Below are 13,213 nucleotides of genomic sequence, written 5' to 3'. Positions count from 1 at the left end.
CTTATAATGTATATAAAAGAGCATCCCCTGGGACACTCCCCCTACACTCCTCCCCACTCCACAACTCTGGAGGAGGCAGAGAAGAAGGGAAGGTTGCGTTCTCTTTTCATACTCTGTCTGAATGTCTAACTGGTGAAAATAACCCCCTCTCTGAACTTCAGGCTGCACCCTCCTACCCACCCCAGCCTGTTCCCCCACTCTCCAACCCAGAACTATAGGCTTTGCACAGAGCAGATGTAAAAAGAGAGGAGGAATTTTCCTTCCTGGTTCTCCATTCCTTTGTCTAATAAAGGGTGATTCATTTGCTTCTATTTTAAATTTTTTTACCTCTTTGAGTTCTCCCGCCCCCACTGGCTCAGACGAAGGGAGGGGGATAGAAGTGCCAAGAACCTCCTTCCAATCCCGGAGGGCTCCTGGAAGGTGGCAAGCCCAGGCTGGGAAGGCCCAGAGGGTGGATGCCGGCTAAGTGTGGGGAAGAAGGAGAAGGTCTCACAGGTCTGGCAGTGCTCCAGGGTGGGTCCTAGAGGGGTGGAGGGGACAGTCAGAGATGGAGGGGGCCCAGCGGACCGGAGTGGATTGGAGGTGATATTTCCAGAGCCCTAGAAGGCAATGTCCCAGCGGATCTCTGGGCGAAGAGCTCCCTCCACCCTACGAGAAATCCCTTGAGAAGGCTCGTGGGGGTCTCATCTCCAGTTCTCCTCAAATGCACCGCTCCCCTGGACTCAGCCATCCCTCCCCGAGACCCTGGCTCGGGTTAGACCCTGGGTTGGGATACCGGCCCCATTTAGCAACTTCGTGCTCTCAGGCAAGTTGCTTAACCTCTCTGGACCTTCATTGTCCTTGCCTATAAAGTGGGATGATATACCACGTAACTCATAGGGTAGTTGTTAGGGCTGTATTAGTACTTTTAAAAACTAGTTCAGTGCCCTGAACAGAGCAAGCACTCCACATGGTTGCTGATTAATATTATTATCGTTACACTATTATAACGGCGGGGGCAGGCGCCCCAGCACTCCCAAGGGTCCCTCAGACCACGGGCTGGCTTCCAGGGCCCTGGCTCAAAGCGCCTCTCCCCGCGCGGCCCCTAGAGGGCGCCCGGAACTCACTTGTCCTGTGTTTCCGTGTTGAAGCCTCTGGTCCCGCTCCCACTTCTGGGTGGTTGTTAAGTCGCCGCCGCCTCCAGCTTTCGGGTCTTGCGACTCCTCCCGAAGGAACGGAAGATACGTGGGCTCTGGGACTAAAGGGCTGAAAACCTGAAGGGGAAGGAGCAGCTTCCACCAAAGCCCTCCTTAGGGTGACACGCAGCAGTGGGGGGGCCTGCGCCCCCTTTGTCCCCCAGCCCTTAACAGCCGTCTTGCACACAAAGGGAGGCCGGATTTCCATAGGCTTCAGGGAGGCAGCGGCGACCGCTGGACCTTCTGAGCCTGGCTAGGGTCCTCGGCTGGAATCCCGGGCGGCCCGCGGGCCCCAAGCCCAGCCTCAGCGCTCGCTGGAGCCCGGGGGCGGGCGGCGGAAGCGCGGGCCTAGGAAATCCCCACCCCCAAGCCGCCGGCAGTCAAGTTAGGCCCTCCTCACTCCCGGCAGGGGGAGGGGGTGTGGGGAAGGGGAGTGCCCTCGACGAGGTGGGGTGGGGTGGTGGTAACCGCGGGTAGGAGCCTCTTGGGGTCGGGACCGCCGCGAGTTTGAGGGAACTAAGAATGCCAGCACTAGAGAGTGTGCGTGCCCAGCACCCGCACACCTGTAGCTCCCTGCCCTGGTGCCACATCGCACACCCCAGGGGTCGCGCAGAGGGTGGAGGTATGTGAGGTTGTCCACAGCGATGCAGGCTGTGACCGAGCAGATGAGTCCGTAGGCACCCCTCCCCAACACGACATGAGCACCCCACCGCCTCCTCCACTCACTCACCCACCACCACCCTCTCCATCGAACACACTATCTTAAGATTCTGCTCTGATTTCTTTGGAAAATCCGAACCGGATCTAGCCCTCGCTCAGCTTGTTTCATCGGGCTCCCCAGGATAAGGAGTCCAGGCGTGGGTGCAGGGGAGCGGTGCCAGGGGCCTCCCTGGGCTGGCATTGGGCAAAGAATTCGAGCCACGCGGGAAAAGCGGAAGTGGCTCGCGTTAGTTGCCAGGGCAGCGGCCTGGCCGTGAGGATCCAAACTCTGAGCTGATTAAGGAGCAAGACTCCAAGGACTGCGTGGGAGTGAGAAGTGTGTGAAGATGGGCATGAGGGGGGAGCTTGAGAGAAGGGGTTTCCTCCCGCATCTGGTCTGAGGGGCCCTCAAGGCAGCCCCGGGGCCCCAGCTCTGCACCTCCCACGGTATTGCCTCCGATTCCCAACTGCTCCAGCTCTGCCCAGCCCGGAGGGAGGTCCCTCTTAGTGGTAGTCTCATACACCTGGAAACACCTTGCCCTCCTGCAAGCACACCATAAGCAGGATGCCCATCTGGGTCCTGGGCCCAGGGCAAACCCCACACCTGCCACCACAGTAGGGACGTCACAAGGCAGTGCTCAGGCCGTGCCCACACAGCCCCCAAGCGCAGATCGGCACAAAGCCGCTATTATAGTTAACAGGTTGAGCCAGATTCTCTGTGTACCACCGGCGGCACAACACAGGCCTCTAGGACCCCAGCCCTGCCTGGGTTTCTGGGCCCCACGGGCCACCACCCACTCAGCCACCCCGCTGGGCTGCGCCTGGTCTGAGCCGGAGCTCAGGGCTCACTCGCCGCGCAATTTGGTCCGGGCAGTGAGCTCACTCAAGCCAAGGAAGGAAGCCGATCTTTCTGCTCAGGCAGGTTCGTTAATTCCTCTTCTCTTTCCGCACCTCTCTTCACAGTTACTCGGACACTGAGTTCCATTTCAATTTCTGAACAGAGACGACCATTTCCGGCAGGCGCGGTGGCCAGCCGGGAGTTGTGAGCTTTCTGCTGCGGGTCTTTGGCCCTGACTGTGACCCTCGCAGCCCCCTCTCCACCAGCCTCCGCCCCGCCCCCCCACCAGGGGCCGGGGTGTGCGGGTTCAGCTGCCCCCGGCGGGTCCCCGAGCCATCCGGGCCTTTCCCCGCTGCCGCGGCCTCGGCCGATGCGGGATTCGCCGGAGATTCGGTCCCAACGAATTCCCGGTGGAGACGGGGGAGTCTTGCGCGGCCCCTGGGCTCCAAGAGCCTCGGTGCCCCTGGGAGTCTGGCACCCCAGGGACGTCTCCCCCGAGGGCCTGGGCGCGTGGGAGGGGCCCCTGGAGAGAGCGCGACCCTGGCCTCCCGCAGCCAGCCAGCGCCGAGAGCCAGCGCGTACCCGGGAGCCGGCGCGCACGGAGCCGGGTGACCTCCAGGGCCGGGAGCCCGGCATGCGGGATGCCCACTTCCACGCGAGTCCCCGACAAGCTGGACGGGGTCGGAGAGCGGTAGGGCGGAGGGGGCATACGCCCGCGTGGTTATGAGGGTGAACCCTAGCTGTTTGTGAAGATCAGGGAGGTAGAAGGTATTTCGGGGAGGGGTGTATAATGCCTAATTTTGCAGTTTGTTTTGTAAAAGGGGGCGAAGGGTTCTGGGGAAGAACCTGGATTGGAGCCTGCTGGGAGGTTGTGTTTGTTCCGGGCAGAGGCTCCCCACTCCTGACTCAGCTGGACAGTCCGTGGCCAGAAAATATCCAGTAGCCTCTGGGGCTAGCAGCCTCTTGAGGGGGTCTCCAGGATTGGGAGGTGGGAGGAAGGCCCCAGTCTCCGCTGAAGTTCACAGACTCTGGAATCTGACGGGGGGGGGGGGGGTGCACTGAAGGTGCGTCTTACAGACATAAATGGAGAAGATACCTCGCCAAACGGAGAAGGTACGGCCTGGCAGCTCCAGTCCCTGCAGGACAGGAGGGATCAGTTAGACCTGCCCAGGCAGAAGGAAATGAATTTGGTGGTTCCGGGAGGCCATTTCCGGATTTCTCCTGGCCAGGTCCTGGGTGTTTCAGACGGTGCAGGCGGGAGGCGGGCTGCAGACCCCGTGTTGTGGCCAGAACCTTCTCCCCAAGGCAAACTGCATGTCAGGGCCCTGCCTGGTCACCCAAAGGACCTGGGGGGCGGGGTGGGAGGGCCAGCCTTAGTCCTTTGGACCCAGAATCCTCTTCTCCTGAGGAGATCAGGCTCCAAGGGGGCCACGGAAGAGGGATGGATAAGCACGGCCCCACCCAGTCAAATTTATCCTTTGGGCCTACTAGGCTGGGAGGCTGGTGGGCTTTGTCCCCCACCCCCGTGGCATGGCAGGTCCAGGATGGCGGCCTGGGCAGGGATGAAGGAGAGTGTCTCCGAAGTTTCTGTGACTCTGCACCCTCCCCCCAACATAGCTCTGTATACCTGAACAAGTCCCACGCCCACTCCCTTCTAGTTTCTAGCCACCAAGTTCTGTCATACTCCCATCCCAAAGAAAGAGCCTATCTCCCCCCCCCCCACTTAATTCCCCCAGGATGGCATGTCCTCAGAGCCTCCACCACCTAGCTTCTTTCAGAAAAAAACAAGTCAGTTTTGTGCACCTGAGATTGGTCTCATAGGCAGGGGGACTGGATGTTACAGGGAGTGTTGTGTCCCATGGCTGCTGTCCTGGCTGGTGTGGGTGTGGGGCCCCCTGAAGGTCCCCAGGAAGTCACTTACTCAGATCTCTACTAGGCCAGACTAGTGCTGGGAGCCAGGAAATCCTACTAAGAGCACTACAGGATCCCGGCCCAATTACTAACTCACTGTGCTCCAACCTGTGGGGCTTACTGAGGAAGGGCCTAGAACCCTGGAACTCCTAGCAGATGTTAGTACCCCCCCCCGTGCATCACACACCCTACCTTAGACCCCCCCACACACACCAGCAGTGCGCAACTACACCCACTCAATCACAACCAACCACACGCACTCACCGACAGGGACAGTCACCCACGACGATCCACACTCTCTACTTCATTCCCCCATTATATACTGTCACACACAAGTATATATAGTAAAATACACATCTCGTATATGATTACATGTCACACATGATTACATATCACACACAAGTGTATTCACACCATTACGGGTGATTCACGATTACAAACATTCGCACATTTAACACAAAAATGGATTCACGAGGAGAAACTCACATGTACTCTCACACACACTGACACGGGAGTCATACACAGTCACAGATTTGGGTGGGTGGTCACCGGTACCCCCGGAAGACACAATCCCATTCGCACATGGTCACACAGACCACTGCAAGTTCGTATGTATGATGCTAGTTTCGATTTGCGACTTAAGCAGAGACAAGCACTTAACAATAGTTGCCAACACAATGACACGCTTAAACACTGTTACATTCACGATCGGTTACAGCCTGAAGGCCCATGCCATCACAAACACACAATGCACGCGCGCGCAACCCTCACACCCAAAGACAGTGTATCTTCTCAAGCATCCGCGTCCCAGGAGAGCCTGTCACTCCTTCCTTTCCTCAGGTCTGTTTCTCTCTGTCCCCCTCCTTCCCTCTCTCCAGGACCTGCAGGTCCTGGCCCCCGGGTGTCCCTTATGCCCAGACAGCAGCAGCTGCCCCAGCGGCACCATTTCACACCAAACCCAAGTAGCTGCAAGGTGCTGGGCTCAGCAAGGAGCAGGTAGCCCTGACTCCGGATCCGGAGGGTTTTATTATTTTTTCACATAAATTACACAAGCACTTTATAAAATGGTTACACAGAAAACACCTTATAAGTGCATAACTTAAGCTCCCCGTATGAACAGGATCTGGAGAAGCAGGCTGAGTCTGTGTGAAAACCTGCCTGTGCGTACCTGGGTGCGGCTAGGATGTGTGATGGGGGCCTGGAGGGCCGTGACGCTGTCGTGTGTGGGGTAGTGTGTCACAGTGTGGCCGTAGCCTCGTGTTTGTGAGAAGTGCCATGCTGTTCACAATGCAGCTGGGTCACCCCTAGCTTATGCCTGACAGTGAGAGCCAAGGGTGTGAAGGCGATGGCCCTATGTGTGCATGACACTCTGTCGTAGGTCCTCTGTGTTTGGCTCTGGGTGACACCACCAGAGACCGTGAAATCGCCTCTGTGTGGGCCTGCGGGCGTCCACGTGTGATGGGGAGTGGAATACAGAGGAGTTCTTCCCAGAGCAAGTTCAAATGACAGCCCCTGCTGTCCTCTGAGGACCCCAGAAACTTCTTCCCCAACGTCCTCTGCCTCTCTCAGTCCCACGTTAAAAATCAGAATAAAATAAAATAGACGTAAACCGAGAGGACTCTGAACAGTTCCAGGGGGGCGCGGGACCACTTAGGCGTCTGGAACGAGGTCGCGTGTCCCTGTCTCCCGCGCTTTTTTCCCCCCACCAAAGAGAAAACAGCGTCGGCAGGAGCTCGGCCGAGCGCAGGGGGCACTGCGTTCCCCTCCCGCGCACAGTCTGAAGCAGGAGGGGGTGGGAGAGAGTCCCGGCTCTCAGCCTCCGCGACCCCTCGGCTGGACCCGGGCTCTCTCCGGGCAGAGCGGGCAGGCTCACTCGCAGGCGGACGCCACGGACGTGACGCTGGTGATCTTGGTGGAGTCGTCAGACCACGGCTGCAGATTCTGCAGGGCGAAGAGCGAAGAGTTGTGCACGCATAGCGGGTCGGCGGGCAAGGGCTGCGCCAGACTCTTCTGGAAGGCCTCTTGCTGCAGCTGCAGGAGAATGCGGTTCGCCTGCTGCCTCTCAGCCTCACGCTCCTCCGCGGTCTGCCGCCTGCACCGGGGACAAGCCGTTACCGACGTTACCGACGCTTCCAGCGCGCTCCCGGGAAACAGCTTGGACGAGCACTGCTTCCTTCACAGCCCCCAACTCCAGCTTGGGCCCCTTTAACACACACCCCAATCTTGAGGGTCCTGACTCCTAGACAGACTGGAAACCCCACAAGTAAATGGAGCGCAGGAACCCCGGGGGAGCTGTGGGGAAATCCGCCAGGCCCAAGCATCTGGAGCTCCCCGTGTCCCACTAGCCTCGGAGGGCGCAGCCAGGGGTAGGGTGGCATCTCGCCTCTCCCCAGCTCTGCGGTGCCAAGCCTGAGGCGCCTCACCCTCACCACTAGTCCAGGGCAGAGGCGGGAGCCGGTGGATTGCCTTCGAGCTGCTTTGCCAGACCTCTCTTCTCTGCGAAACTCTCCCAGCCTTCCTACCTCCTGGGCCGAGCCCTGTGCCCTGCCGGGACTCCCGCCGGACCAGCGCCTTTCTCCGAGGCGGTCCAGGGAGGCGATGACTCACTTATTCCATTTAATGCCTCCCCTCCACCCCGTCAACTGAGATCAAACGTCTGTCTCTAAGGTGGACAGACCTAATGGGAGTCCCGGGGGCCTCCAGAAGCAATTTGTAGGCGATCGATGAAGCCGCGCGAAGCCGGCGAGGGCCTCTCCCAGCGGTGGACGCCGGCCTCCTGCCCGCCGCCCCTTCTTGCCTTTAGCTCCGCGCGTCTTTCTGTGTCTCGCCTTCCCCTTCTTTCCTGCATTTCAAACTGCCTGAGCCTTTCTCTTCCTTTTCGGCTTTGTGTCCTTCTCTCTTGTTGTCTCTCACCCCACCCTCTTCGTTCTCTCAGAATTAAGAGAATTTGTTTGAAACGAAAATGAAGCTTTAGTCATCCATTGCTTTCTTTTATTACCCTAAGACTTCTTCAAGCTGCCCGGTTTTTCCTTTTCTCCCTGGGGTGGGGTGTTTATCTTTGCCCCTTCCCTTCTCTTCGCCTGACACTCTCGGTGATCCCAGAGCCCCTTGTCTTCCAGGGACCGGCCTCGCTCCCTCCTCTCACCCAGGCTGCAGCCCTGGTGGGGCCTCGGGAACACTAGTGCCCACACCCCTACTCTGCCAGCCCTAGCTACCTCTTTAACTAGATCCCAGAGGTCTGAAGCCATATACTCCATTTCTTCCCCAACGACAGGAATGGGGTGGAGGCAGAGTCGTGGGGGCAGTGGCTTCCTGTGGAAGCCACGCCGGTGGAATCCCGGGCAGATCCCTCGCCTTCGTTCAGAAAAAGAGGAAACTCCAATTCCTTCCTCCAGCGCTAGGCCCACTGGGCCACGGCACCGCGGACCCAGACTCTCCTGCGCTCTCCCCCCTGAGGCCTGAGCTAGTGAGAAACTTCTGGAACCAAACTTGTGGAACCAAGTATGCGGGCCAGATGTGCGGGAGGGGTGCGAGTGGGTACAGCTGGTGAAAGCGCCGGTGCTTGCGGTGAGTAAGGCTGCCTAGGAGTGTGGGATGTTGAGAGAGAGACAGAGAGAGAGAGATGTATGCGTGGTGGGGGGATTTTAGTGTACTGGGTGTGTGACAGGAGAAGGGTAAATGTGTGTGTGGCGCGCGCCCGCACACACACAAACACACACACCCATCTGCTCCTAATTGATCCCCCTTTCAGTGGGACTCTCCAAAACCCCGCTGCAGCCGGTACGGATTGATTTTCCTCTTCCAGGGTGGGAGACCGGCTGCGTGAGGGCCTGGCTGAGTGTCCGGGGAGGAGGGAGTCAGAGGGGCCCAGGCTCCCGGTTTGGGGCCCGGCAGCTCCGCCAGGAGCCCTCTCTGGGGCGGCAGAAACGAGGCGCAGGCCATCCGGCCTCCAGTCTCCGGGACGGAGGAGGCATGTCTGTAAGCGCTACTTTGTGCAAACAAAAAGTCCCTCAGCGTTCACTGATTCCCAAAGCCCGGACTGCAAGGACTGACTGTGCTCTAACCCCGCAGGTTCCCCAAGCAGCGGCGGTGACCAGCCGCGTCTACACCAGCATTGAGCGTAACGGTCAGAAAGCCAAGAAGCCTCCGGTAAAACAGAGCGGGGGCTCTCCAGCCCCACCTCGGGCATCGGCCTCGGCTGCTCCCGGTTCCTGGCGAGCCTAGCAGGGAACCGATCAGAAGCCGGAGAGCGTAGGGGGCGTGAGCGCCCCAGGAGAGACCCCGGGGGCTGAGAACTGCCCGCCCCGCGCCCGCTCACCTCCACTTCGTCCGCCGGTTCTGGAACCAGGTTTTGACCTGCGCGTCGGTCATTTTGAGCGCCTTGGCCAGGGCGGCGCGCTCGGCCGAGGCCAGGTACTTCTGCCGGTGGAAGCGCTTCTCCAGCTCGCAGATCTGCAGGCGCGTGAAGGACGTGCGCGGCTTCTTCTTCTTGGGGGGCGTCCGGTTCTGATAGGGGTGACCTATACGGCGTGTTACAGTGAAGGGTGAGAGGGCCACTGGAGCGGGAGACAGACAGACGGCAGAGGCAAGCGGCAGAGCGTCAGGAGGCGTCCCAGGCCCGACTCCCCGCGATCAGCGAGCGCAGAGGCCAGACCCCAGGAACGGGGCCGCGATCCTCCCGTCAGCCCTCAGCTCCAAGCCCGCGGCGGGAAACGGCCCCCTCCCGCCCGCCAGGCGGACGCCGCCGCCGCCGCCGCCGCCACGGAGGCCTCCCTAGCCCCGGGCTCCCTCGTGCCCAAGCCAGTCTCCTTGAGGGGCTTGTCTGAGGCGAGCTAAAGGTCGAAGCCCCCCACTGCTCCAGGAAGCTGCCCAGCAGCTTGAAGCCGCACCTGATCAAGGCGGGGGTGGGGGTGGGGGTGGGGGAACCCTGGGTCCTGGCCTGAGCCGCCACCAACACAGCAACATACACAGACACATCACATACCAAGGGACAAATTGCCTATCTATACACCCGGCCTGACAGACAGGCACACAAGCAGACACATACAGGACACAGGGCAACACAAGGTGACAGTCATTCACTCCCTCAGAACCTTCTTGGGGCCTGAAGCCAGATTAGGGCGGCCGGTGGCTCCCCTAGGTAGGCCCTGTGTGGAACAGCTTTCACCAGAGACCTAAGACCAGTGGGTTCCAGGCTGAGGGTTCCATCAGGGCCCTTCAAGACTGGACTGGACTGGGTGGGCAGGGGGAGTGGAATGGCCAGCAGGCTCTGCCTCCCCAGGCTTGAGAGGACTTAGGTTGGGGTCCTGGGGTCCCTTGAGTACAGGGTCCTTCCTGGAGGCCCAGGGCAGAATGGATGTATTGCCTCTGCTGACCCCTTAACTCCTTTCCACCGTTGGGCCCTGGAGTCCGAGCCCCATGGGAGTCCCACCTCGCCATCGCCATCGGCAGCGGCCAGTACCTCCCGCCGCCTCTAAGGCCCAGCCGGGAACCCAGGCTCAACTCGTGGCTACTTCTCAGCGGGCTTGGGAGCTGGGCTCGGCGGGAGGATCGAGGATCCTCGCCTCGGATCCCAGGAATGCTAAGGGGTAGCTGGAAGTGAGGCCGAAGCAAGGGGCCCGCGCGTGAGCGAGAGCTGAGTGCCGAGAGCGGAAGCGAGAGCGGAGGGAGCCGGAGCGAGCGGAGGAAGGCGCGGAGCAGGCAGCGGAGAGGGCGGCAGTCGGCCGCCGCGGAGTGCGTAATCGTCCCAGGAGTTGTCCTTGAGCCGCCGCGGATCGATCGCCGGTCAGGCCGGTGCATTATTCACACTGGAGGGAACACGGCTGGGCCCAGAGGGGAGGACGCCAGGCCGGGACCGAACGAAAATGAACCGGGAGTCTCAGCCTCACGCTGCCACCGACCTGGACGAAGCCCGCAGTCCCGGAAAGAGGGCCCACCAGCTCTGCTGCTTTACTCGGGCTTCGGGCCTCTGCCGGCCCGGCAAGCGCAACCGACACTGGAGCTCGGAGCGCGAAGTGAAGTGGGGTGTGTGGTGTGTTTGAGAGCGTGTGTGTTTGTGGGGGGGGGGGGGACGAGAGGTGGGGAACCTGTTCTTTCCTACCGTCTGATTCTGTGGCTCTTCGCCTCAGCCAGAGAACATTGGCCCAGACAGAAAAAAACTGTTCACATCGGGCCCCTTTCTCCAAGATTCCCGAGCCCCAAATGCCGGGGTGAAAGGTAGTCCCGAAGCTACATCCCCCTTCCCTCGGCGACACTGAACCCAGCGACTCCGAGAGGGGATCAGGGAGCGCTTTTCAGAGTAGGGGTCCTGCGGGAGGGACGGAGAGGGGCCCAGGACGGGAGAACTCTTCGAGCATGACGATTCCGCGAGCGTGGAAAGGTGGCAGGCGGCTGAACTCGGGGGAAGCACCGAGAGGAGCTGGGTAACCTGGTGCGTAGAGGGGGCTGCGGGGAGCCACCGGGCAGGGGAAAGGTAGCGCAGAGCCCGGGCCGCGGCCAGGCGGGGCGCGCGCCGGCCGGACTCACCTGTGAACCTGTCCTTTGTGTATCTGCGGTTACTCTCCATCCAGGGGAAGGTGAGCCCGGTGAGGTTGTTGACACCCGGCACAGCAGGCACGGAGGGAACGGTGGGCAAGCCGGTAGCCAGAGGCTGGGGGTGGGCCACCGCTCCAGCTAGCGGCCTATGAGCCGGCACCCGGATCACCCCTGCAGCGCTCAGCGCCCCCCCGCCGCCGCCGCCGCCGCCGCCGCCCCCGCCGCCGCCGCCTCCCGGACCGGGGCCGCCCGCCAAGGCCATGTTCACGTTGTAGGAGCCAGCCAGCGGGCCCATGCTGCAGGCGCCGCCGCCGCCGCTAGTAGGGCCACCAGGGCCGCTCGGGCCGCCGGCACCATAGGCCCCCGCGCCCCCGGCCCCCGCCCCGGCCGCGGGGCCCCCGCCGCCGTAAGCGTAGGCTCCTCCAACCAAACAGCCAAGGCCGTATTCTCCGTCCTGGAGGCGCGAGGCGGGCCCCATGCAGCCGCCTTGGTCCGGGCTGTTGAGGATCTGGTCGATGCCGAAGCTGATGGGCTCCGCATGGCCGGGGTGGAGATGGTGCGGACCCAGGTGCTCCATGCTGGCCCCCGGCCCCGGCCCCGCGGGGGGGGCCTGGGCGGCGGCGATCGCTGTGTTTGGCTCCGGGGGCAGCGCGCAGGGGCGCGGAGGCGGCAGCCGCTCCCGGCTGCGCGGAGACTTGGAGGCGAAGTGCGCAGAGGGCTAAAGTAGGGGGGGAGGGGAAGGAGAGAGGGGGCGCCGTATTCTTCCCCTCTCAGGCTGCTCCTTCCCCTCTCCGTCTGCTAGCTCGATGTTGACTCTGGGACATCAATCACCGGGCGAAAAAGCCCGGTGCAAGCGAGCCTAGCCGTTTCGGCCGGGTCTCTCCATTGGCTGTGCGTGGAGAGGAGCGGGGTGAATGACAGCGCGGGGGAGGGGCGGAGAGGGGGAGAGGGAGGCCGGGAGCCGAGACTGATGCAGGAGCCAGAGACAGAGGGACGGAGACCGAGGCACCGAGAAGTAGTTCAGGAAGAGAGAGAAGAGATTCAGAGACTTAAAAGGAGAAAAGGAACAGGAGGCGGCCATTCCCAGAGACCGATAAACAGACGGACCCAAGGAGGTGGAGGATAGAGCCCTCTTCCCGGTCTGGCAGGAGTCTCCCCTCACTTTGAATGGGGCCAAAGAGGTCCAGCCCACTAGGCCTCTGGGGAAGGGTGTCCCTGCGCTACTGGAGAATCTCCCCAAGGGCTCAGCTGGGAAACACCTGTCCTTCAACAAGAGGATTTACTGCAAACTTCAAGTCTGGCTTGTTAGAAAGTAGAAGACTGTCTACTTCCCAGGTATGGAGCCCAGGCCCCTGGGGCAGGAAGGTGAGTTCAGGCTTGCCCTTTTTAAAAACACAGGCCTATGAACAACCGGCTGTAGGTTGCTGAAAAAATCAACAACCACCCCAACCCAGCCTATTTAGAGAAACTGAGGAAAGGAAGACTTCCTGAGAGGAAGGCAAAAGTCAAGAGAGGTGGCTTGGGGCTTGTTTCCAGGGGGCCCATGCCTCCAGATACCCCTTTCCTTTGAAATAAACATGCCCCAAAGAAGCAGTACCCACAGTATGGAATGAATTCAATCAGATTGTTTTCACCTAGCAACTAGCACAGGGCTGGCTATTCCAAGCAAGAAACCTTTGGACTGTGGTGAGGGGAAGGAGTTACTTTCTTACTTTTGGAATCCTGGGAGGGAGGCCTGGGGACTTAAGGCAGTGGCGGGGGTGGGGGGGGGTGGGGGGGCTAGGGTTGGTGGGACCAAGATCAGGGAAGTGCATCTGGACAAATTTAGGCCTTTTAAAGTTTTGACTGTGGCTGACTGGCTTACAGCCCAGGAGAGAAGGAGGAAACTCCCTTTTTCTGCTTCCCCTCTTTCCCCTCTCCAGTAGGGAAAGGTTTGCTCCCTGCCAGGAGCCAAGCTCTGGGACCGGAGCACGTTGGATCACTTTGGATCTATTTCTGGTCTATTTCAGATTCAACAGGTCTTCAGGGAGGGACTGTCTCTATCAGGCAAGATGAA

At 60.7% G+C, this 13,213-nt stretch overlaps 1 protein-coding gene across 1 annotated transcript; it reads right to left on the bottom strand.

Annotated features, from left to right (window-relative positions):
* Positions 1-5,630: 5,630 nt before the first annotated feature.
* Positions 5,631-12,800, bottom strand: TLX1 (T cell leukemia homeobox 1). The gene is made up of 3 exons (XM_043597299.1): positions 11,149-12,800; positions 8,942-9,143; positions 5,631-6,715 (listed from the first exon to the last, which is right to left on the bottom strand). Exons 1-3 carry the CDS (start codon positions 11,732-11,734, stop codon positions 6,493-6,495), a joined length of 1,011 nt encoding a protein of 336 aa, XP_043453234.1. The 5' UTR covers positions 11,735-12,800; the 3' UTR covers positions 5,631-6,492.
* Positions 12,801-13,213: the final 413 nt, after the last annotated feature.

This window comes from Prionailurus bengalensis, chromosome D2 (genome assembly GCF_016509475.1).
Source record: "Prionailurus bengalensis isolate Pbe53 chromosome D2, Fcat_Pben_1.1_paternal_pri, whole genome shotgun sequence".
Classification (NCBI taxonomy): Eukaryota; Metazoa; Chordata; class Mammalia; order Carnivora; family Felidae; genus Prionailurus; species Prionailurus bengalensis.
Note: the sequence above shows the minus strand (reverse complement) of the source record. Positions and strands in the feature narration are given on the sequence as shown.